The following is a 25,488-nucleotide window of genomic DNA, read 5'->3' on the forward strand; positions in this document are numbered from 1 at the left end:
TTCTAAATTTAATACTATACCCTCTCAACCTAAAGACCTCAACCAGCAGAAATAGTCCCCCTGCCCTTTCTAGCAGCTCTTCTTCTAATCAGCCATTAATGTTCTAAACTTCAGGGAATGCAGCCCTATTTTCTCATCATAATTTAATCCTTGGATCCTGGTATCAATCTGCTAAATCTATGTTGCATTCCTGCCAAAATTAACACCTTCTCTCAGTACCCCAAAACCAATCAGGGCTTTGTAAAACTGTAGGATAACTTTTGTCCACCTATAAAGGCCAATGTTCCTTTTACCTTTCTGATGACTTTTTGTGGCTGGTCATGTCAGTTTAATGGCCCATGAAAATGGATTCCTAAATATTTTTGAAACTTCACACTTTCAGCTTTTTACTGTTTAGAAAATGTATGAGCTCACATTATGCTGTATTGAAATCAATTGGTGCAATTTCTCTAATAATCTATTAATAATTGGTCTATTAATATCGTAAAACATAGAACATAGAACAATTACAGCACAATTCAGGCCCTTCGGCCCACAAAGCTGTGCCAAACATGTCCCTACCCTAGAAATTACTAGGCTTACCCATAGTCCTCTATTTTACTCAGCTCCATATACCGATCTCACCGTCTCTTGAAAGACCCTAACATATCAGCCTCCACCACAATTTCCAGCAGCCCATTCCGCACACTCACCACTCTCTGAGTAAAAAACTTACCCCTGACATCTCCTCTATATCTACTCCCCAGCACCTTAAACCTATGTCCTCTTGTGGCCATCAATTCAGCCCTGGGGAAAAGCCTCTGACTATCTACCCTATCAATACCTCTCATCATCTTATACACTTCTATCAGGTCCCCCCTCATCCTCCGTCTCTCCAAGGAGAAAAGGCTGAGTTCCCTCAACCTGCTTTCATAAGGCATGCTCCGCATCCCAGGAAACATCCTTGTAAGTCTCCTCTGCACCCTCTCTATGGCTTCCACATCTTTCCTGTAGTGAGGCAACCAGAATTGAGCACAGTACACCAAGTGGGGTCTGACCAGGGACCTATACAGCTGCAACAATACCTCACGGCTCCTAAATTCAATCATTATTAATATCTCTTCATAATTTAATGTTCCCATGTACTTTGGTTAGAAGGCTGCCTATCTTTGCATGCTGGATAAACTTAGATATACAGCTTTCCAGCCCATCATCTAACTGTTAAAAAATGCAGTGAATTACAGTGGCCCCAACACAAATCCACGTAGGACAGTTTGTCAATGACCTTGAATGTTAACTCTGCTTCTCTCTTCACAGATGCTGCCTGACCTCCAGAGCAGCCCCAGCAGTTTCTGCTTTTATTCCAGTATCAACAGTTTTGTTTTACTTTTAGCCTCTTGTCACATTCTGACAATTTAAGGGTCATTATCCCTACTGCCTCCTACAACCTCAGCTAATTTCCTAGCCAGGTCAGCAATTTTCCACCAGTTCCATGAGCCTCAACTTTAGCTTACAATATCTTATGAAGAATAATAACATATGCCTCCTGCCTTCAACCTTCTAGCAGTGCAGAATTAAAACAACTTTAAAATAATGCTAAATAAATATGGCCAAAAATAAACCATCAAGGAAAAATTTTAAGGGAGTGAAATAAGTAGCAAAAGTAACATGTATAACACTCTGAGGAAGAAAGGGGAAGAGGCTTGCTAGGTGAACATCAAAACATATTAAAAAGTCAAAGGGATTAATGGAGACACAGAGAAAAGCTTGGCTCAAGAGGATGTCCTACATTTAGCTTGCACTAATCAACAATCTTTTTCCTTCAAAAACAATCCAAAAGAGCATTGCACAGGGGATTTCATCATTCCTCATTCCATTGATGGGTAAATTGATTCAGAAGTATGAATCTATAACAGAAGTGTTTGATTGAATTTCTGGAGTGGTGTGATGTGACCGAATAAGAGAATAAGTCACATTCCACTCTGGAAATAGGTGAGTTTCTGGATTTTTAAGCTAGTATGTCTTCTTATGGGCCAGTCCAAAACAAATAAATACAACAGGAATTCAGGAAAAACTTCACCACTGAGAGAGTGATTCAAAGAATCTGGAACCAACTATTTAATGAAGTGGTTCAGATAGATGCGGCTGGATCCATTTATAAGGAAGCAAAGTAATTATGTAAAAGAAAAGAAATAACAGGATAGGGTGAAATGAAGCACAGTGGGAGGAGGTCTGTGTAGAGCCTGCACAAAGACATAAATCTGTTCATTCAAATGGCTTGTTTTGTGCCGTGAGAGTGATCAACACTTGGAATTAATTTTGAGGAGAGTGGTTCAGGGGAAAACCTGGAATTATTAAGCAGCTAACCACAGCAAAGTAAGTGGCAGGATTAGGGGTGGAGGTTGAGGAGGCAGATTAGCGCCCTGCTGCTTCTGTATTAACGTGGTATTCCTTGTATGTAATGACCTTATAACCTCTAACAATTCTCTTCTGCTGCATAAATGTCATGAAGTAATACTTAAGTTAAAACGAATCCATCACTGATCCAGTCATCAAAAGGGAGCTAGAAGCCACCCTCCTCTTCACTGCCTACACGGAAGTTATATCAGCAGGTCAAGTGTGGCAAAAATCCTCTTTATCACAGGAAGTTTTTTTGGGGATGAAAGGAAAGTATCGTGGACCACTTACTTCACTGGGAAAGTAACTGAGACAAGGGTACTCGCTTTGGCCATCGTAGCTCAGAAAACTGGGATGTGGTCATGGAAAAATAGTGACATGGAGAGATTGGGAAACCCTAGTTTCTGATCTTGGAATCTGGTCTCGGTGCTGCTCATATAGATATTAACTCAAACTGATTGTAAATACAATGACTGCATGCCACTGAAGAGTTCGTCAAGCTCTGCATGGCATTTGACTGATCAGCAGCTTTAAAAAAAATCACTGTAACTGGGAAACCCCTACTTTAGGACTATAACCAACAGTCCCTGTTACATGGCAGTTACCAACTGTTACTTTAAGAGGGAAGAAAACAATCCCCCAAATTAGAATGCAGTAACTAAACAACCATGTTACAGACAAACAACTAATTGTTCCTGTAATATCACAGGGCAAAAACAAACCATTCCTTTTACAGGGCAGTAACCTACAGCTACTATTATGTGACATTAACCAGCAGGCCCTGTTACAGGACAGCAAACAACAGTCCCTGTCACATGGCAGTAAGCAATAGCCCCTCTCAGAGGGCAGTAAGTAAGATTCCCATGTTATAGGGCGGTTAGCAGCAGCCCCTGTCACAGCACAGTAACCGATAGTCCCTGATACAGGACAATAAGCAACAGTCCATGAATCAAGCAGTAACTTAATGACCCATTACATGACTGCAAGCAATTGTTTGTGTAATAGGGGAGTAACCAATCAGTCCCTTAACAGAGCAGTAACCAAGAGAGCAGTAGCTAAACTTCCCTGGCAGTGCACAATAACTGATCACCCCTGTTACAGGTTAGTTACCATTTCTCCTGTAGCAGGGCAAGAACCAACCACTTGAGTTAGAGTAGTAAATATCAAGGGGTATGGGGATAAGGCAGGAAATTGTTTTTTTTCTTCTTCCCCCATTCCCCATTTCTCATTTCTATTTCCCTTTCCTTGGAGCAGACTCGATGGGCCGAATGGCCTGCTTCTGCTCCCTTGTCTTGTGATCTTGTGATCTTGAACCAACTGAACATAAACAGGGTAGTAATTGACCGCTCTGTTATAGGGCGGTAACCAAGTACCACTGTTACAGGGCAGTAATCTCAAATACTGTTACACATCTGTGGCCAACAGCTACTGTTACAGGGCTGTAGCCAACAACTATTTTATATGGAAGATTTTGGCTTTTTGATAGTGACAGAGAGTCACAGGTCTCCAAATACTCCTAGTTTTTCAAACTAGGGAAGTTCTGACAGACCTGAATCCTACATTTGACTTTTTCGGGAAAGTTCTCTAACATTAATCATAACTGCAGAGTTTATGTTGGTATATTCACTTCCATATTAGCAACAAGTTGAATTGTCAATAGACATCAGCAATCACGCAGTGATTTATTTATGCACTTTTTAAAGACTGGGTAACTAGTTCAGAAACAGACTAAAGACTGGATTTATTGGCAGTTTGTATTTCACTTGATGAAAGATAATCCACTGCATGAATGCACTGGATAACTAGTTTCATGCAGCTTTTAATAGGGCAGTCATCTCCCTTTGTACATGCACAGAAGGACAGATATTGTGTATTTAAAACCGCATTCAGAGGATGCCCACATGCAAAATTTTAACTGAGTGTCAATGATGAGGACTGTTACAACTGATAACCATTCTTCCCTTGCATATTTTGAATTTGTTTAGACAATATGCCAAACAAAACCATGTTCAAAATGTAATTGTAATTGTTAATACATGGTATATTTTTATATGGTTTCAATTAGTAATTCAAATCATTAAAAATATGGAAGGAAATGCCAGCAGTATAATGGAAACCACACCATCCCATCAATTCTGGAATTTTCAGTTCACTCCAGGCTGGTGGACAAATTGTAAAATGTAAAGTTGATATTGGCACTTTAGCCATTTTTGCAAGGAGGCATGTGGCAGCTTGGTTCAGTGGAAGCACTCTTTTCAGGAACTGTTATCGGTGCAATATTCACTCAAGAACTAGCACACACAAAAACCAAGGTAGCATCTTGAGGATTGTCAGAGTAACTGTTTTGCTCAAATGTTAAACTAGGCCATTTATTGCTCTTTTTCCCTTCATCAAATAAAAGATCTCATGAATTGAAGGAGTGTTATCCCAGAGTACTGGTAAACATTTACCCTTAAAGTAATACCATCAAAACAGATTATCTGGTTTTCTATCTCATCTTGGCATGTAAAAACTTACAGTGTGCAAATTACTTAATTCATGGGGCAACAAACTAGTTATGCCTGCACTTTGAAAACATTTCACTGGTTGCAAATTGTTTCAGGAGATCCTTGGAACCAGAATGTCAGTATTTATATCCAAGTATACATTTTGACTTTCTCCTTACTGCCGAGAAATGTTCTGTTCCTCTAGAACCAAGGAGAAACAGTTTCCTTAAACCAGCTAGTTTGTATGACCCTGTTGGAGATGGACACCTTCCATTGCACCATTTGCTTGGAAATTATTAATAAATTTCAGGCAAACTCTCCACCTGGAATAACATGTATTTAGCATCAAGGTGAACCTTGGTAACTCAAAAAGTTGGCGGTGGAAACAGTGGTAAAATAGCTTAAATATTTGCTCTGGACTACTATTTTAATGAAATCCTTCAATGGATCAAAGTATTGAGATGACTTAAAACAGAGAAATCATGACCAATCCACAACTGATGCTAGCACCATCAATGAAGTTCAGCTGAGTCTCCATAAATCATACTGCTCCGCAGCCCCAGAGAAAATCACGCATCTTGGTTAGTCCTCATCTCCAATTATCATTACGACATCCTTTAATGGATCTGTATATCCAGTTGAAATGACATAAAACATAAATGACACCCAGTTATCATTGTGAGATCAACAATTATGTGCTGGACATCAAGAGCAGTTACCTTTACTTTCCACTCATCCACTAGAGTGCACTGACAACAATAGGATTACAACACAAATAATACATGGGGTCTGAGTGCCCTAAAGTCATCACAGACACAGCCTTTTGCAGCACTTATATGAAATTAACTATTGAACTTCTGCACCATAAAATGAGAAAGATCTTGTAAACATTCAAAGAGGGACCTATGTGTTACCTATGTGTAGAAGCATCAAAGACTGCAAGAGAATAGATAGCTACCTGTACCATGCTTGAGTACTGCTAGATCATATCTTGGGAATTATCCATTTTTAAAAATTGAACCCATTTTATTGAGTTTGTAAACATGGCTCTTGCTACTGGTGCAGTAATGTGTGACTTCTACAGATTACTAGAGTTTAAATTGAAAAGTAAATATTATTTAACTATGTATAATCTTTTCATGAAATATGCGCAGATGGGATGCTTGCCTTCATCAGCTGTTGCATTGTGCAGGAATGTCACGTTATAACTATAAAACTTTGGTTAGGCCACACCTAGAATATTGTGTGCAGTACACCATAGGAAGGATGTGCTTGCACTGGAGAGGGCGCAGAGGAGATTCACCAGGATGTTTCCTAGATTGCAACATTTCAGATATAAGGAGAGACTGGATAGGCTGGGTTTGTTTCCCCTGGAAGAGGCTGAGGTGAGCTGATAAATGAATACAAAATCATGAAGGGATGGATAGTGTAGATAGTAAAAATCTTTTTCCCATAGCCGGGGTGTCTAAAAAAAGCAGGCATAAGTTTAAGGTGAGGGGTAGGAGATTTAGAAGGGATCTGAGGGAGAATTTTCCCACACAGAGGGTGGTTGGGTTTGAAATGTGCTGCCTGAAGAAGTGGTGCAAGCAGATATTCTCACAACATTTAAGAAACATCTAGACAAGTATGTGGATCCCCAAGGCATAGAAGGCTACAGGCCTACTGTAGGTAAATGGGATTCATGTAGATAGATGCAACAGGCGGCATGGATATGGTGGGCTGAAGGGCCTGTTTCTGTGCTATCTGACGCTATGTTTTTATATTTATTTTTCTTCCCCTTTTCTCCACTTCTTGCCCCAACATAGCACAGGGTGGCATAACCGTGCAGCTAGTAGAGCTGCTGCCTCACAGCACCAGCAACCTGGGTTCAATCCTGACCTCGGGTGCTGTTTGTGTGGAGCTTGCATGTTCTCCCTGTGACAGCATGGGTTTCCTCCAGGTGCTCCGGTGTTCTCCCACATCCCGAAGACATGCAGGTTGGTAGGTCAATCAGCTGCTGTAAACCACTCCTTGTGTGAGGGTGAGTGGTAGAGGAGAAGAATAAAATGTTTAGGATTACTGTAGTCAGGTGGTTGATGGTCGGCATGGACGATGGGCCGAAGGGCCTATTTCCATGCTGTACGACTTTTATGATTCTATGACTCAGCTGGAGTCCAGCAGAGGAGCACAAATAACACATTTCTAGCAAAGCTCAGCCAGTAAGTTCAGGACTTCTACATGTGAGTGGAATTCCCAAACTTGTTGGCATTTACACTGAGGAAATGTCAACCGTTCCATGCAGTTCCATGCGGAACTGCCAGCAACACCTAGTAAAATCCAGGCTGATGTATTCTTCCAAATCCTTGGGAATTAACAAAAACATGACCTTTTCTATCAATCATTCATTAAGGAACTATCCCTCACCCCAAGAATCAGTTTACTAAGTCTATAGCAAATCCTTCCTTGGATACAAAACTGTACAGGACTCCAAGTCTTCCCAATACTTTATATCATTGTAGCAAGACATGTTTATTCTTATCCTTCTTCCCTGGAGACTTGCTAATTTTAATGAGATGAAAAGGCATCTGGCCGGGGTAAAGTGGAACCACATATTGGTAGCAAAACTGTAATGGAACAATAGGTACTAAAAGTAAATGATACGTGTCCAGTGAATAATCCCAGTGAAATAGTAAGTAGGTAGGAGGTGGAGGGGTGAGACTGATTGGATAAAGGAGATGATCCATCCATAGGTTCAGAAAGCATGACTGGAATACTAAATCTATACTTTTTATTGGTCCTTACCAAGGAAGAGGATGCATCCAAAATCTCAGTACAGTGGGAAGTAGATAATAAATTGGATGAAGATTGATAAAGAGGCACTTGAAAGGCTGGCTATGCTTATAATTAACACATCACAAAGTCAGGATAGGATCATGGAATCAGAGAATTGCACAGAAAGAGGCCATTCAGCCATCGAGTTTATACAGGACCCTGGTAGAGAAAATCCCATTCCCCTGCTCTTTCCCTGTAGACATGTGAATTTTCTCTATCAATTCTCTATTTAATTTATTTTTCGTAATTGATCCAATTTTCACCATCCTTTGCAGACTGTGATTTCCTGATCATAACCACTCTCTGCAATCTTCACATCCCCCTTGTCTGGAGGACTAGTCACTTTTAACAAACACAAAAGCCAGTCTCAATTCTTCTTTTATGTGTGTGCTTTTATGTGAGTGTCAGCTACACTTTTAATCTTGTAACCTGTTCATCATTGCCAATTTACACATAGCTCAGGTAAAAATCCAGGGATTAATACCTGTGATTTTCTGCATTTTATTGTGCACCTACGTTGATCAAGATCTTTCAACAGAACTTATTCTCAGACCTATCCAGATGGCTCTTCCTTCTACCCTCCAACCTCTTCCTGGACCATGAGAGAGTATCCTTAACCTTGGCGCTGTCAGCTCATGTAATCTTTGATACTCCTCGTGTTGAGAAAGGGGTAAGGACTAGGCTTGGTACGAGGGAACTCAGGCTGATAAGGGTGAAAATTCTACTACAGGGGTTGAAAATGAGGTTATCAAGTGTTTCCATCACCGGAATCATTATTATTAAACCAAGTGTATAACCATTACGATGTCTGTTGTGTTTTGGTCTACCCGGCAGAATATTTTAGGAATTCAACAGGCTCAAAGCTGTATTTTCTGAAATCCTAAGCAATGGCAATTGGAGACAAAGTTGGAGAAGGTGAAGAAGGCATGATGGAAGAGCATTCTAAATTCATTTCATGTGGTTGGTGAATGGGGGTTAGGGGCAGTGAAATAAGGGAGCTTGGTATAGACATGGATGACAATTGAACTAAAATAGCCAAGTAAGATTTAAGACAGGTTAAGATGCAGCCAGTGGAACTTTGGACTGTGGAATCATGCAAAGAAATGGAAGTTGATTTGGAGGGTGGACGAGGATACCAATGCTGCAAATGAACAGGCTGCCTTTGGTCTGGTGCAAGACAACAATGTTGTAGTATCATAAAGTCAAGCAAGAAGACAGAGGGGTAAGGCTGAATATCATGGCCACATAGATTATATGGCTGAGGGACAGGATGCAGATATGGAATAAAACAGGTGTGAAAACTAGTTCTATTGAGTAGAAATGGCAATGTAGCTCACACATTTGACAGAATATGTGCTTCCTGTTAGAATTCTTTCTATATTTACTTCAAAACTAATGAATCTTTGAAGCATGCTCACTTAACAATCACAGTCAAGTATAAGCTCTTAACCACTTGTTAACTGATCTTTAAATTACATAAATTGCTTGACCCAGAGCTCTGTATCCTTGATCACAGAATTATGCAGGTATAAGACATTTCAGTGTCTTATTATTTAACAGATGCATTTATCTGAGGGTTATGATGGCATTCGATGTACAAAGTGCAGAGCAAGAATTTACAGGACTTTGCATAGTGGCTTTGAATAAATTTACATACTATGAGACTGTTCCTTTTGCTTTTGTTTGGTTTTCATTTCTTTTCTCTGCCTCACTGCATATCCACATTGCTGCTGTTTGTCTTCATTCACCCATTGTTTATGGTTCCTTCCCTATCTTCCTATGGTTCTGCCCCGTCCCCATTGCCAAACACAATCAGGTCCCATAACTTTAAAATTTGTATCAAGCTACGCATATTTCATTCCAAATACTGCCGCCATTCTAATGCTTTTCCAGGTAACCAATGCCAGGTGCGGCATGAGAGGGGAACTCTGTAAGGTTTTAGCAGAGGCCAAAATACTCCATTGTACAAGTCATATCGGCAGGTTGGAAATACTGCAATTAAAACACCTGCCATTATGAAATTGCACAAGTAATGGCCATCTGTTTAATGACTGCTGCCATCAGAGTTAAGATGCAGTGCCTCTCTGATTCCATGAATTTGTGGAAAATCGGAGCAGTGGATTCCTGGTTCCATGTCATTGAAACATCAATTTTGATCTATACAACCAAATGAACATACTATAAATATTGCAGTCAAATGATATGAAAAGCATTTGTGACTCAAACATTAGTCTTCTGTTGGTTTACTCTGAATAGGCATATCAGTATTAATTCAACTATTTAATTAATGTTCTAACATTGTACCGAAAGCAGTAAGTCTGTGGGTGAAGGACCAGGAACTGACCTTTGCATGTCTTTCTGTCAGGCTGTAATGTGAATCCCACCGGGCAACTACAGCGGACACCCGTGGCAGCGTCCTGACACGTGCTGTCACAGCCTCCATTGTTCACAGCACAAGTCTCTGTGGGAAGGAAAACAGTACAGGTACAGATCAAAACAATGTCACCTTAAATACCACCTGAACTTAGCATCACTTCCTGGACAGAAACACCTGTCAGCCTGGAGTTGAGAGGAAAAGAATAGTGGGATACATAGGGATCAAGAACATGTGTAGGCAGATGGGACTAGTTAGATTGGAGTGTTCCCGTGCTGTACTGTTCTATGTTGTTGACACCAGCACTGTGACAAGGAGTAGAGCCTAAGAGTTAAGGACTGGAAACTTGGCAATGGCTTATATGAAATACAAAGCATTTTCTCACCACCCCAAGCCTGACTTAAACTGTTGCATTTCACGGATGCTGTGAAAGTGGCTCCACTCTTGTGTCTTGCTGAAGTTGCAATTCTTCAGGCCTGAATCAAAGGCGTCTGATTTCACTTTAGTTTGTTTAGCTTTAATATCAAAAGGCCAAATGATGCTTCAACCCAATAGGACGTTAATGTGTGAGAGAAAATGCAGTAAATGCTCAATAGGTCAGGGAAGAAAAAAAATAACATCTCGTCTTTTATGTTGCCATGTGGCAGCCTTCGCAACTCAATACTGAATTCAACAATTGGACATAACCCATCTTTCCTGCTTGTGTCAGAACTGCCCAGTCCTGATGGGTATTCTACCTGTAATGTTAACTCAGCTTCTCTCTCCACTGATGCTGCCTGATCTGCTGAGTATTTCCAGTGTGCTATTTTATTTCAGATTTTCAGCAACTACTGTCTTCTCTGACCTTACTCATTTCACTCTCTTCTGCTGCCATTCATCTACGTCTATTTACTGCTCCTCCTGCTGAACCAGCTATGATCAACAAGTTTTCACCATTTGTTCTTAGATGGCACCAACAGCATTTGTGTCACCTGGATTTCCTTGGTCTTCAGGCTAACACAGAAATGCCTTCTTCCCTCTCTGACCTTCTCTGGAACTGGAAAGAGTGCAAGGAAAATTTACAAGGATGTTGCCAAGACCAGAGGGCCTGGGTTATAGGGAGAGATTGGCCAGGCTAGGTCTTTATTCCTTGGAACATAGGAGAATAACTCATAGAAGTGTTTAAAATTATGAGAGACATATACAAGGTGGATGCCAAGAGTCTTTCCTTTGGAAGTCCAAAACTAGGGGGCATAGGGTGAGAGGGGAAAGATTTAAAGGGAACCTTGAGGGGCAACTCTTTCATGCAGAGGGTGGTAAGTATATGAATGAGTTGTCAGAGGAAGTGGTTGAGGCGGGTACAATAGTATCATTTAAGAAGCACTTGGATAGGTACATGGAGGGGTGGGGCTTGGAGGGATATGGGCTGAATGCAGGAAATTGGGACTAGCTGGGTGGGCATGGACTGGTTGGGCCAAAGAGTCTGTATCCATGCTGTATTGATCTGTGACTCTGCAACTTATAACACACTTGTTTTCTCACTTTCCCAAATACAAAATATTAACTTTTCTTCTCTCTCCGCATTTGCTGCCTGACCTGCTAAGTATCTCCAACACTCTGTTTTTCATTTTGATTTCCGGCATCAGCAACTGTTTGCTTTATGAACAATTCAAAGAAAACTGCTTCACTCTAGACTTCTATTTCTTGTTCATTTCCCCTACATACACATCATTGCTTGTTCAGTGGAAAATGCCATAGCAACATAGAATCATTCAGCATGGAAACAGGCCCTTTGGTTCATTTGGTCTGTGCCGACCATTAAGCACCCATCTTACACTAAGCTGATTTTATTCTCCCTACATTCCCATCAACCTCCAGATTCTATCAGTCACCCACACACTAGAGGCAATTTACAGAGGCTAATTAAGCTGCCAATTTGCATGGGGAGGAAATTGGAACACCCAGGGGAAACCGAAGCACTTGGAACAAACCCACATGGTCACAGGTATAGTATGCAAATGCACCAGAGTTCAGGGTTGAACCTGGGTTGCTGAAGCTATGAGGCAACTGCTCTGCTAGCTGTGCCTCTGTGCTGCCCTCTGATACATCTCATATTGCTGGCTGCTCATAGCACTCAGGATCCATCTCTTCCACCCCCCCACCTCCGTCCCCTCCCCCCTCCTCCCTCTATTCCAGGGAGTGCTGGCAGAAGCTGGTCAAGCTCAAGAAACAATCACAACCCTAAGGTTGAATATCAATAGAATTTGAGCTTAGAGTGTGGGATTCCTGAGGTAAAAATCAAAAGTGTAATAACTCTGCAGAACAGACACTGCACAGACTACCCTCAATAAAAATGATTTGCAGTGTGCTGAGCTTCCTGGAAATCTGCCTGCAGCAAAATGTAAGTAATGACTTGGAGTCATATGATAACACCATCTAATTAATGTCAATTGATCAGCTCCACATGTCTTACATAAACATCACATGATACTGAATTTAAACAGATCCTCTCTAAATCTCTTGACAAATCAGTTAAATACAGAACAGCTTTTCCATATTAAATCTATAGGTCTATAAACAGGTGGAATTACAATTTTTATACCACATATTTATACAGCACATTACACCACTCCGTCAATTAAATTTTACATGAAGGTAGTGTACCCATCCTTCCAGTACAGAAGGCCAGTGGAGCTGATAACTTGATATTGATCATACTGCAATGCAGATTAAGTCCTGATAGCTATTAAAAAGCTGCTCAAACATCAATTGTTGCAAAGTGCAAATTCAATTCCAAAGAACAGTGATAAGTTAAAAGAGGAAAGAGCATTGTTAATTTAATGTATAAAGTATTAAATAATATATTTATTTAAAGAGAGATAGGAGTAGCCAAGCAGGCTAGTGGTCATGATGTTGCATGCAAGACCAAGACAGAGTTTAGCTCTGATGAGTTGAATAACCTTCACATTGATTACATTTCTGATTGATCATTCTCTATTAAATCAGAAAACAACCTTCAACTTCTTGCTTGAGGCAGTCAATTTATTTAACACCAAAAGCAGGATTTTATTTTCAATAAACAAAATATTTTGGAAGTAGTTTCTCATGAATGTCACCTAACTCTTAACATGCATTTCTCTTTAAGTTCATGCTTGTATTTTGCTGCTATTTTGTCAACTGTGTTATGCTCTGTCCACTTGACCCCATTCCTCCAATCTGCCTTCAGCTGTCAAAGTTCTGTGTTCTGAAGCTCCTTCCCTAAACAACTCTGCCTCATCATTGCCCTCAATATGTTCCTAGACTCCACCTCTCGAACTAAGCCTTTAGGCACATATTAAATTGGATAGCACTTGAAACCCATGCCTTCTTGGTGCAGTGGATGAAAAACTTTGTGCATTCTGCCTGTTATAACTACAGTGACCAACCAACGCCCAACATACGTGTTGGATATTTCAGCATAGGCAAAAAGTGTGAGAAGACAGAACCAGTTCAGGTAAATCTGTACTGCATGAAGGTAGTCTGCACCTTTTAAAAAAAGGTTGATTACATCTGCAGCAGATGTTGGCACACATTGTACAATGGAGGATGACCTGGGAAACTGTGAAGAATGGTGCAAGGGACAAAGTGGGTTCTACATTTATGATGCTGCCCTGGAGGCTTTGGCAGAAAGGATGGAAAGAAGCAGGGATGTCCAGAGTCTTCAGGGGTTAGGAGGCTCTCCAGGTATCTGCTTGGGAAACAATGGGAGCAGCTAGTCCTGGAGGTCAATGCCAGGAAGAAAGCCCAGAGGACCTGGATGCAGGACCGCAAGAAGTTCAGTGGCCTTACCTGAGTGAGCAAGGTCAGTGAATGCTTCTACAAAAGACATGCTAGCTAGCATCATTAGCCTTAGGCACTGTGCAGTTCATCATACCCCATCACGCAGGGTTTCAACCCGAAACATCAACAATTCCCTTTCCCTCCCAAAGATGTCCCCTGACCCGCTGAGTTCCTCCAGCAGATTGTTTGTTGCTCCTAATCGAATGAGGTCAAGTCCCCCATTGAGAAGCTGGGTATCACTGGAGTGCCTGTTTCTGTGGCAGTGGCCAGCAACTGTGCCAAATCCATTGAGAATAATAGTATTGTCATACTTAAACCTTCTTCTTGTACCCAGGCAGAAAGGGGTTGTCCAGGTTGCTTTCTCCCAGTCTTTTCCACCATTTCCACTTCCTCTGCAGATGTTTGTTGAATAGTTGTTGGTAAGAACTCTACCCTTGTGGTTAGGAAGTTTCACAAAAAACAGTGGATTGCCACCTTGACCCCCTTCTTTGCCAAAGGTTCCTTTACAGCAGACAGCAATGGAATTGTCTGAGCACACCAGAGTTCTGCTCTACCACTCCTCCAGAGATAGCATGGCTTTCATTATATGCATGCTGCCTGTATGTACATGGGTTTATCTAGGAATCGTCAGCCTTGTCATCCTTGAAACCACAATAATGCTTGTTGCTATCCTTTGGTTTACCAAGGGAATGCAAATGCCACTGGCACTATAGACCATTGCAGATGAAGGCAACATGAAAGCACCCCGGACACATTGTCCTGCATGATTCCCTTCCAGAGTCATGAATCAGGGTTAGGATTCTTTCCAGTTCTGGTCAAGAGCAGATTCAACTTCTGGGGCATGTGCAGTCAATGGCTCCCTTCACCATGGAGACCTCTGTCTCCTCACAAAGCCACGTGACCTCTTTGTGAGAGACTGAAATGTAAATGACCTGTATGAACCAAGAACCTTAGAAGCTTCACTTATGTAGCAGTGGATGACATCTTGAGAGATATTAGAAATATCGCCAGCTCCAGTTTGGAAGGAGCTGGAGTTTATCACCCCAGTCACCTTGACAGCCACTGGCAATGTGATTCTTACTTTGCTCTGAAGTTGTAGCTCTAGTTGCAGCAGGTAAATAAAATTGGTGAGGGCATCCTTATCGAAGCACAGTGCTTCATTCTAAGGTTCAAGTTGCAATAACACTGCCTGAACATGTTGGGTGGATGTGAGGTGCTGCTGAGAAGCCCCTCCCTCTCTTCCTCCTCCCTCTTCGTGTGCTTGTCCTTCGTTGCATGGCCTCTGTTCAATCTCTAAATCGTGCTGCACTGGAGAAGTCATGCCTGGTCTGTGCACAGACCTGGTCAACAAACAAAGTCCTTCGACATTTGCCACATTTCTTCCTATACACCTGCAATTTTAAGCACCACTTCTAAGATAGCAGCAACGAGATTGCAACAACCTTTGAGTACAACTGTGGGGTAGACAGGAGTCCTTCTTGCTCGAGAGTGCAAGTTCAACTGTACGTGTTAAAGAGATGGTGTTGGCTGATTCAGTGAGCTCCAAATTGACAACACTGTTGTAAAATCAATGCTACATACTGACCGGCCTCACAATCCCTACACTGCAGATCACCAGTTGACTGATGTTCATGCAGGGACCATTTTGCAATCCCAAGAATTGAGTCCAATTTCGTCCTCACTTTTCCCAGTAATTCCTCCTGGGACTCAGCTTCACGTTTTTCCTGATCACATTTCCATGAAACATCTTAAGATGTTCTTCTTCATTAAAGGTAAGTTATTGTTGTAGTATCCTATTTAATTATTAATATATTAGGTTAATTACTCTCCCATAGTTTAACATTTGTCACTTCAAGTCAAACAATACAGCTGTACTTAATTCCATAAGCACACATGCCCAGCAGCAATAATTGTCAACCTCTTGGCTCTTACAGTTCTCCAAGCACAGATTGTATGGAAAAGACAGGCCTGGACTTGACTGAGATAGGTTTCGAGGGAAGGAAGGAGAGAGGAGAGTGGGGTGTTTTTTTTAAAGAGGTACTTGGAAGTGCCAACTCTCCCCACATACTCTGGAGTTGTAACACTATAGCATGCATTTGCTTTTTCAACTTGACGTTGTTGGGGGGCTGATTATTATAGGCAAGGTTGCAGCTGGGAACAGATAGGGCAGCTGGATTGGAAGGAACATAGGAGTTTGAGATCTGATCTTGGTGGGAATAGGGTGGGTTGATTCAGTCTTGGTGAGATGGTGGAAGAGGTCCATTTCCAAAAAGAAGGGTCAATGGGGGGGGGGGGAAAGAGTGAATACTTTCTCTGGTACTGTGGGAGGGGGTTCCGGATTGCCATTTGGGACAGATAATCTCTGATTCCAAGAGATCTAACCAGGGGTGAGATGGTCCTTAGTTCCATTAAGTTGTTGGGTGGTGGGGGATAGGGGAGACGGTTGGGATACCAAAGGCAGTGGGTGTTACAGGTCGTCTTGGTGAGCTCTTCTGGTCCACAAGCAGTGCCGTAATTTAGCCATGAAGTAGTTTTGTCTCTCTCTAATGCCAGACTTCCTGGGAAGGATAGTACCTGGAGAATGGGTTACATTTAAATTGACAATTCTGCTCCTGGGAGCAGAATGTTTGCTTGCTGAATGTCCCATCACTCAAAACCATCAATGTTCCACCTCCGAAATGTTGATGTTGGAAGCAAAATAAATGATGTTAACCACACTTGATCCCAAGTCACTCAAAATTTCTCCAGTTAAAATCCATAGCTTTCAGATTACAGAAGTTAATATTGGCTCGCAGGAACAACTTTGGAATAGTAAAGAGAGATTACATATCTCAAAGGTCTCAAAATCCAAACAATCACATACTCTATTCCTGTCTTGCCATAGTTGTATTTCTTTTAGTCTGGGAAGGATGGCAGAGATGGGATGGGGAGGTGGTGCTGACAGTAAGGGAGATAAACAATAACATTTATTTATAATGTGGTAATTAGTTACTAATTTGTGCAGGTCGCATTGCAAATTCTGCACTGGATGTGGTTTACTCTGAACTCATGCCAATGAAGCCTTAACTATTGACCTTTTTCAAATGCTTGCTCAATACTCTACATCTCACAGCTCATCAGAGTGGGGTAAAGCAGCATTTACTCAAGTATTCTTTATCCTGTCATCCCTGACAAGCATTTAATATTTTCTGTTGGCTCAACTGCATCATAAAGGCTATGGGAGTACAATCAAAAAGCCAGCAATGATTCCCAATTGAGTGACAGCAGCCAACACAAACACTACTAACTATGTAATATGCAACCATTAGAGAATTCAATAGAAATGAACAAATGTAAAATGTGTTAATTCTTTCCAAACAAAAACATGCTGTTTCTTATTTGATGATTTGTTTTAAATCTAGCTAACTCTGAGATGTCATGCAATTGCTACAGATGAACTGTGCTTCATGAGTCAACAGATACAAAAAACACTTCTGTTTTTTTTTAAGTTCTCCCTCAGTCCAACATAACAGGACAGCTACATGCATTGCAGCCTTACAGACTTGATATTTAACAATTTTAGGAAATCAGCCCTTTTCTTTTCTCTCTTACTGTAAACTGCAAACTGGAAAAAAGATTCACAAGAATGTTACTCGGATTGGAGGGTTTGAGCTATAAGGAGAGGCTGGATAGGGTAGGACTTTTTCCCTGGAGCGTAGGAGCTGAGAGGTGACCTTTCAGAGGTTTATAAAATCATAAGGGGCATAGATAAGGGGAATAGCCACGGTCTTTTCCCCAGAGTTGGGGAGTCAAAAACTAGAGGGCATAGGTTTAAAGTGACAGGGGAAAGATTTAAAAGGGACTTGAAGGGCAACTTTTGGATGGTGGCTATATGGAACGACAACCAGAGGAAGTAGTAGTGGCAGGTATAATTACGACATTTAAGATACATTTGGACAGGTACTTGGATAGGAAAGGCTCAGAGGGATATCACAAGATCACAAGACAAGGGAGCAGAAGTAGGCCATTCGGCCCATCGAGTCTGCTCCATGAGCTAAAGGAAAAGAAAAAAAGAAAAAGAAAAAAGGAAAGGGAAAGAAAAACTATTCCTTTCTAGCCCCAATTTCCGGCCTTATCCCCATATCCCTTGATACCTTGACTCATTAGATACCCATCTATCTCCTCTTTAAACGCCTCCAATGATCTGGCCTCCACTGCTGTACGTGGCAAAGAATTCCATAAATTCACTACCCTCTGGCTAAAGAAATTTCTCCTCATTTCTGTTTTAAACCGGTACCCTCTAATTCTAAGATTGTGCCCTCTGGTCCTGGACTCACCCACCAAGGGAAACAGCTTAACCACATCTACTCTGTCCAGTCCTTTCAACATTCTAAGTGTTTCTATGAGGTCCCCTCTCATTCTTCTGTACTCCAGTGAGTACAGTCCAAGAGCCGACAAACGCTCATCATATGTAAGACCTTTCATTCCAGAAAACATCCTCGTAAATCTCCTCTGAACCCTCTCCAACATCAGTACATCCTTCCTAAGATATGGGGCCCAAAACTGTGCACAGTATTCCAAATGAGGCCTCACTAGTGCCCTGTACAGCATCATCAACACTTCCTTACTTTTATACTTCCCTACTTTTATACACTATACCTCTCGAAATGAATGCCAACATAGCACTCGCTTTCCTTACTGCTGATCCGACCTGGTGGTTAACCTTTAAGGTATCCTGCACGAGTACCCCCAAGTCCCTTTGTACTTCTGTACTTTGAATTTTCTCCCCTTCTAGATAATAATCTGCCCATTTATTTCTTTTTCCAAAGTGTCCAAAGGAACATTTCTCAACATTGAATCTCATCTGCCATTTTCTTGCCCATTCTCCTAAACTATTTAGGTCTCTCTGCAACCTTCCTGTCTCCTCAATACTCTCTACTCCTCCACCTATCTTAGTGTTGTCTGCAAACTTAGCCACAAAACCATTTACTCCATCATCCAAATCGTTAATGTACAAAGTAAAAAGAAGCAGCCCCAACACCGATCCCTGCGGAACTCCACTAGTAACCGGTAGCCAACCAGAACAGGATTCTTTTATTCCCACCCTTTGCTTTCTGCCAACCAGCCAATGCTCCACCCATTCTGTTACCTTACCTGTAATTCTATGACCTCTCATCTTATTAATCAGCCTCTTGTGCGGCACCTTGTTGAAGGCCTTTTGAAAGTCTAAATACACAACATCCACAACCTCTCCTTTATCCACCCAACCTGAGATTTCCTCAAAAAACTCCATTAGGTTGGTCAGACACGTTCTTCCCTTCACAAAACCATGCTGGCTTGGACCTATCTTGCCTTGCACCTCTAGGTATTCCATAACCTCATCCTTGAGGATTGATTCCAATAACTTTCCCACCACCGATGTCAGACTAATAGGTCTGTAATTTCCTTTATGCTGCCTCCCACCTTTCTTATACAGCGGAACTACATTTGCAACCTTCCAGTCCTCCAGAACCATGCCGGAGTCTATTGATTCCTGGAAAATTATCACCAATGCCTCCGCAATCTCTAAAGCCACCTCCTTCAGAACCCGGGGGTGCACCTCATCTGGTCCGTGAGACTTACCTGCCTTTAGTCCATTTAGCTTTCCTAGCACCTTCTCTCTAGTAATCTGAACTGAACTCAGTTCCATCCCTTGAGAACCCTGACTATCTGGTATATTGCTGATGTCCTCCACAGTGAAGACCGATACAAAATACTCATTTAGTTCCTCTCTGTCTCTTTATCATCCATTATAATCTCTCTCGCACCATTTTCGATTGGTTCTATATCGACCCATGTCTCTCTTTTACTCTTCATATATTTAAAAAAACTCTTAGTATCCTTTTGAATGTTATCTGCCAACTTCCTTTCATAATTCATCTTTTCTTTCCTAATGACCTTCTTTGTTTCTTTCTGCAGGTTTTTAAAAATTTCCCAGTCTTCTGTTTCCCACTAATTCTTGCTTCCTTGTATGCCCTCCTTTTTGCTCTTATTTTAGCTTTAACCTCTCTTGTTATCCACATTTGCGCCTTTTTTCCATTCAAAACCTTTTATCTTGGAATATATCTATCTTGCATTTTCCTTATTTCTTGTAGAAATTCTATCCATTTCTGCTCTGCCGTCCCTCCAGCTAGTTGACTCTTCCAATCAATTTGGGCCAGTTCCTCTCTCATGCCACTGTAATTTCCTTTCTTCCACTGAAATATCGATACACCAGCTATCAGCTTCTCCTTCTCAAATTTGAAACTGAACTCAATCATATTGTGATCGCTAGTTCCTATCGGTTCCTCTACCTTTAGTTCCCTAATCACCTCAGGTTCGTTACACAGCACCCAATCCAAAATAGCCGATCCCCTGGTGGGCTCATCAACAAGTTGCTCCGAAAAGCCGTCCTGTAGACATTCCACAAACTCACTCTCCTGAGACCTACTGCCTTGCTGGATTTCCTAGTCCACCATCATGTTAAAATCCCCCATAATTATCTTAACGTTGTCTCTCTGACTCGCTTTTTCTATTTCTAACTGTAACTTACAGTCCACATTCTGACTGCTGTTAGGGGGCCTATATATCACTGCAATTATTGTCCTTTTACCCTTGCCATTTCTTAGCTCCACCCATAAGGATTCCACTTCTTCTGACCCAATGTCCTTCCTTTCTATTGATTTTATATCATTACTAACCATCAGGGCCACACCACCCCATCTGCCCACCCGCCTATCCTTCCTATACACTGTGTAGCCCTGGACGTTCAGTTCCCAATCACATCCGTCATAAAGCCATGACTCGGTGATTGCCACAATGTCGTAGTTATTAATCTGTAGTTGTGCCACTAGGTCATCCACTTTATTCCTAATGCTACGTGCATTTAAATATAGTACATTTAGGCTAGTATCTTCTACTGATTTTGTTGTACTTCTATCGTTCAGCAAATTATCCTGACTTTTCACCTGCCTGTCCTTCTTACCATCCTCACTGCACACTATCTTGGACTTGTTTCTATATACCTCCTCCTCTATCCTAACATCCTCTATCCTAACATCCTGGTTTTCATCCCTCTGCCAGATATGGGCCAAATGCAGACAAATGGAACTAGCTCAGTTAGGCAACTTGGTCAGCATAAATGAGTTGAGACAAAGGGCCTGTTTCCATGCTCTGTGACTCACCTCCCATCCCTCGTCAACCCTTGCCCAGAAGCACAGGTTCCCCATTTAAATCAATTGTATTTCTCTACTTGCCATTTCAATTTTCTCTCAAAACAAAATTCTACCAAATCTGTGAAGTTGCTGTATAACCTTTGCTAGTCCAAGTGCGGTTAATGTAATGATATTGTGCATGTTTGGGAATTTAAGTTATATTGTTCCAAGGAACAATTTTTGTTGGGATATTCCTGCAATCCATTTGACCAGTAGCAGCACTTTTAAAGGTGCCCTGCGAAAGGAGGTCCCGGTCCAGCAACAAGATATTGATATATATAGGTCCCCTTTCCTGTTTTTTTTAAAACTTACCTGCATTCTCAAGCCTCCTGGGCTCTGGGCCCTACACCCCAGCTTCTAGGCAGCAGTCCCTTCCTCTCCCAGAAGGCCCCAGTCTCTGGGAACCCCTGTGAAAGACCCCAGTCTCTGAAACTCTACCACCCATGTTCTAAGGCCCCAATTTCTGAGCACCCTTCTCAGAAGGGGAAAACAAAATCACTGGTGGGAGTTGTCTATAGGCCACCGAATAATAACATTACAGTGGCACAGGCAATAAACCAAGAAATATCTGATGCATGTAAAAAAGGAACGGCAGTTGTCATAGGGTACTTCAACTTGCACATACATTGGGCGAATCAAGTTGGTCGAGGCAGTCTTGAGGAGGACTTCATAGAATGCCTCCATGATAGCTTTCTTGAACAGCATGTTAGTGAACCTACAAGGGAAAATGATATCTTAGATCTGGCCCTATGCAATGAAACAGGTAAAATTAACAATCCTGTAGTTGGGGATCCTCTTGGAAAGAATGATCACAGTACAATTGAATTTCTCATACAAATGGAGGGTGCAACAGTTCGATCTAAAACCAATGTATTATGCCTAAACAAGAAAGACTACCACTGGATAAGGGAGGAGTTGGCTAGTGTAGACTGGGAACACAGGTTATATGGTGGGACAGTTGAGGAACAGTGGAAAACTTTCAAAGAGATTTTTCACGGTGCTCAACAGAAGTATATTCCAGTTAAAAGCAAGGACAGTAAGGGTGGGGAGAGCCAGCCTTGGGTAACTAAGGAAATAAAAGAAGGCATCAAATTAAAAGCTCATGAATACAAAGTCGCCAAGAGTAGTGGGAAACTGGAAGATTGGGAAAACTGCAAAAAAGCAACAAAGAACCACTAAGCAAGCAATAAGGAAAGGGAAGATTGATTAAGAAAGTAAACCAGCACAAAATATAAAAATGGATAGTAAAAGTTTTTATAATTATATGAAGCATAAAAGGGTGGCTAAAGTGAACGCAGGTCCCTTGGAAGATGAGAAGGGGGAATTAAATTTGGGTAATGTGGAAATGGCCGAGGCTTTGAACGACTATTTTGTGTTGGTCTTCATGGTGGAGGACACACCTAACGTGCCAAAGAGAGATGTTATGGATGCGATGGGAAGCCAGAATCTCGATACATTTGCTTTCACTGAGGAGGTAGTGATGAGCAAACTAGTGGACCTAAAGGTAGACAGGTCCCCTAGTCCTGATGGGATGCATCCCAGGGAACTGAAAGAAATGGCAGAAGTTATAGTAGGCACATTTGTGATAATTTACCACAATTCTCCGGACTCTGAGTAGGTCCCAGTGGATTGGAAGAAAGTGAATATCATGCCACTGTTAAAAAGGATGCAGGCAAAAGGCAGGTAACTATAGGCCAGCTAGCTTAACGTCTGTAGTCAGGAAAATGCTTGAAGCTATCATTAAGGAAGAAATAGTGAGACATCTGGATAGAAGTGGTTCCATCAGGCAGACACAGCATGGATTCAGAAAGGGCAAGTCCTGTTTGACAAAATTGCTGGAGTTCTTTGAGGATATGATGAGCGCAATGGATAGAGGGGAACACGTGGATATTTGTATACTTGGATTTCCAGAAGGCGTTCAATAAGGTGCCATATAAAAGACTTATCCATAAGATAAGGATGGATGGAGTTGGGGGGTAATGTAATAGCATGGATAGAGGATTGGTTAACCAATAGCAGGCAGAGAGTTGGGATAAATGGGTGTTTCTCTGGTTGGCAATCAGTGGGGAGCGGGGTTCCACAGGGGTCAGTGCTGGGCCTGCAACTGTTCACGATATACATTAACGATTTGGAAGAGGGGACCGAGTGTAGTGCATTTAAGGTTGCTGATGACACTAAATTGAGTGGAAAAGCAAATTGTGCAGAGGATGCAGAGAGTCTGCAGAGAGATATAGATAGGCTAAGTGAGTGGGCAAGGATCTGGCAGATGGAGTACAACGTCGGTAAATACAAGGTCATCTACTTTGGAAGGAAAAATAGGATATCAGATTACTATTCAAATGGTGAAAGATTGCAGCATGCTGTCGTGCAGAGGGACTTGGGAGTGCTTGTGCATGAATCGCAAAAGGTTGGTTTGCAGGTGCAACAGGTTATCAAGAAGGCAAATGGAACATTGGCCTTCATTGCTAGAGGAATTGAATTTTAGAGCAGTGAGGTTATGCTGCAACTGTACAGGGTACTGGTGAGGCTGTTTCTGGAGTACTACATGCAGTTCTGGTCTCCTTACTTGAGAAAAGATATACCAGCTTTGGAGGCAGTGCAGAGGAAGTTCACCAGGTTGATTCTGGAGGGACTCAGCCTATGAGGAGAGATTGAGTCGTCTGGGACTATACACACTGGAATTCAGAAGAATGAGAGGGGATCTTATAGAAACATATAAAATTATGAAAGGGATAGATAAGATAGAGGCAGAAAAGTTGTTTTCACTGGTAGGTGAGACTAGAACTAGGGGACATAGCCTCAAGATTTGGGGGAATAGATTTAGGACAGAGATGAGGAAAAACTGCTTTTCCAAGAGAGTAGTGAATTTGTGGAATTCTCTGCCCAGAGAATCAGTAGAGACTACCTCATTAAATATATTTAAGACACAGTTAGACAGATTTTTACATAGTAGGAGAATTAAGGGTTATGGGGAAAAGGCAGGTAGGTGGATCTGAGTTCACAGCCAGATCAGCCATGATCTTATTGAATGGTGGAGCTGGCTCAATGGGCCAGATGGCCTGCTCCTGCTCCTATTTCTTATGTTCTTATGTTCTTTCAGGCTCAATCTCTGGACCCACACCTTAACCTCTGGAGTCTTCATCTGTTCCCCAATGTCTTCCATGCTGATCAGTCCTGGTATATTTTCCTAGAATGGGCAATCAGTGGTCCATGATGAAAGCAGCAGCTGGTGCATGGTACAATAATCCTTTAGCAGGCATGAATTTTTGGATCAATTTCTCCAGCCCACCCCTGAAGATGATAGCAAAAACTTTTATGCTCAACTTAATAGAATGTCCTAAAGGCACTTTGCAAGGGTATTATCAAACAAAATATTGACACTGAAGCACATAGGAGGTATTAGGCCAGTAAACTGGAAAGGTGGTTAAAGATGTAGGTTTTCAGGAAGCTCCTACTGGAGGAAAGGGATGGTGATAGAGGCTAGGGAGGGAATTCCAGAGCTTATAACACAAACTTGAGAATCAGCACTCAGTATTTCAGTAGCTGTTTGTTACCTTTCATTCTGAAACTTAACCAAGCCAATACATATCCTTTTCCTTTTGAGCATGTTCTAGTATGATATAACTGGCTGGTATAGCTTCTCTTTTGTATTTTTCTTCTCTGGTTTCAAAGCTGCTGATGCAGACTTACCTGACCTGTTATTATTTCTAGCAATTTTGTGTTTTTTTTGTTTCAGATTTCTGGCATCTGCAGTTTATTGCTTTTGGATTTCTATGTGTATAACAGATTAACCAAGCTGCTAAAGAAAAATGCATCAGCACAGACTTCAAGTATAAAAGATGTTACCAGTATAAATGTTGAGAGGGAAGATGTTAAACTATACTGAATAAATGTTTATATAGAGCTAGGCCCAAAGTTAATGGAGGTCAAGGCCAATGACAATGTATTGAATAGATCCAGGGATTAACCCTCTAATACACATATGCTCTTTATTGGAACAGATATGCAAAATCAGGATTAGCTTGGTTGGGTTTTCCAAATGATTCATCCTTATAATATTGTATCCAATATAAATATACTACCCAAAACTCACTGAATGTTACTCAACAGGATTACTGCTCATCATACAGGACATTTTCCTGAGATTTATTTTCTCATTTGGAAATGAAAAAAATTAAAGGGAAATACTTTGTCACCTTCATTTGTCATTTATTCCAAATTTCCAAAATTCAACCTCTATTGACACAAGGGATGAGGACAGAGGATTAGTCTCTCTCGCCTCAAAGGAATGGGATATGAGTTTGCACTTGCAGTTCCCATAGCCCTCCTGTACAATTCACTTCTTTAATCAACATTCTTCTTCTTTTTGCAAGAATGAACAGCACGTCATGACTGCTCTCGGTCTGACTACCCTTTGGAAAGAAATCACATC

General features: G+C 41.5%; 1 protein-coding gene across 2 annotated transcripts in view; it reads right to left on the minus strand.

Annotated features, from left to right (window-relative positions):
* Positions 1–25,488, minus strand: part of scube3 (signal peptide, CUB domain, EGF-like 3) — a 257,239-nt gene that overhangs the window by 69,393 nt on the left and 162,358 nt on the right. For both annotated transcript variants that reach the window (XM_052034596.1, XM_052034595.1), the window contains exon 7: positions 10,018–10,134. In XM_052034596.1, coding sequence (XP_051890556.1) covers positions 10,018–10,134 — 117 coding nt within the window. The remainder of the gene's footprint in view (positions 1–10,017; positions 10,135–25,488) is intronic.

The sequence above is a fragment of the Pristis pectinata genome, chromosome 20 (assembly GCF_009764475.1).
Source record: "Pristis pectinata isolate sPriPec2 chromosome 20, sPriPec2.1.pri, whole genome shotgun sequence".
NCBI classification, from domain to species: domain Eukaryota; kingdom Metazoa; phylum Chordata; class Chondrichthyes; order Rhinopristiformes; family Pristidae; genus Pristis; species Pristis pectinata.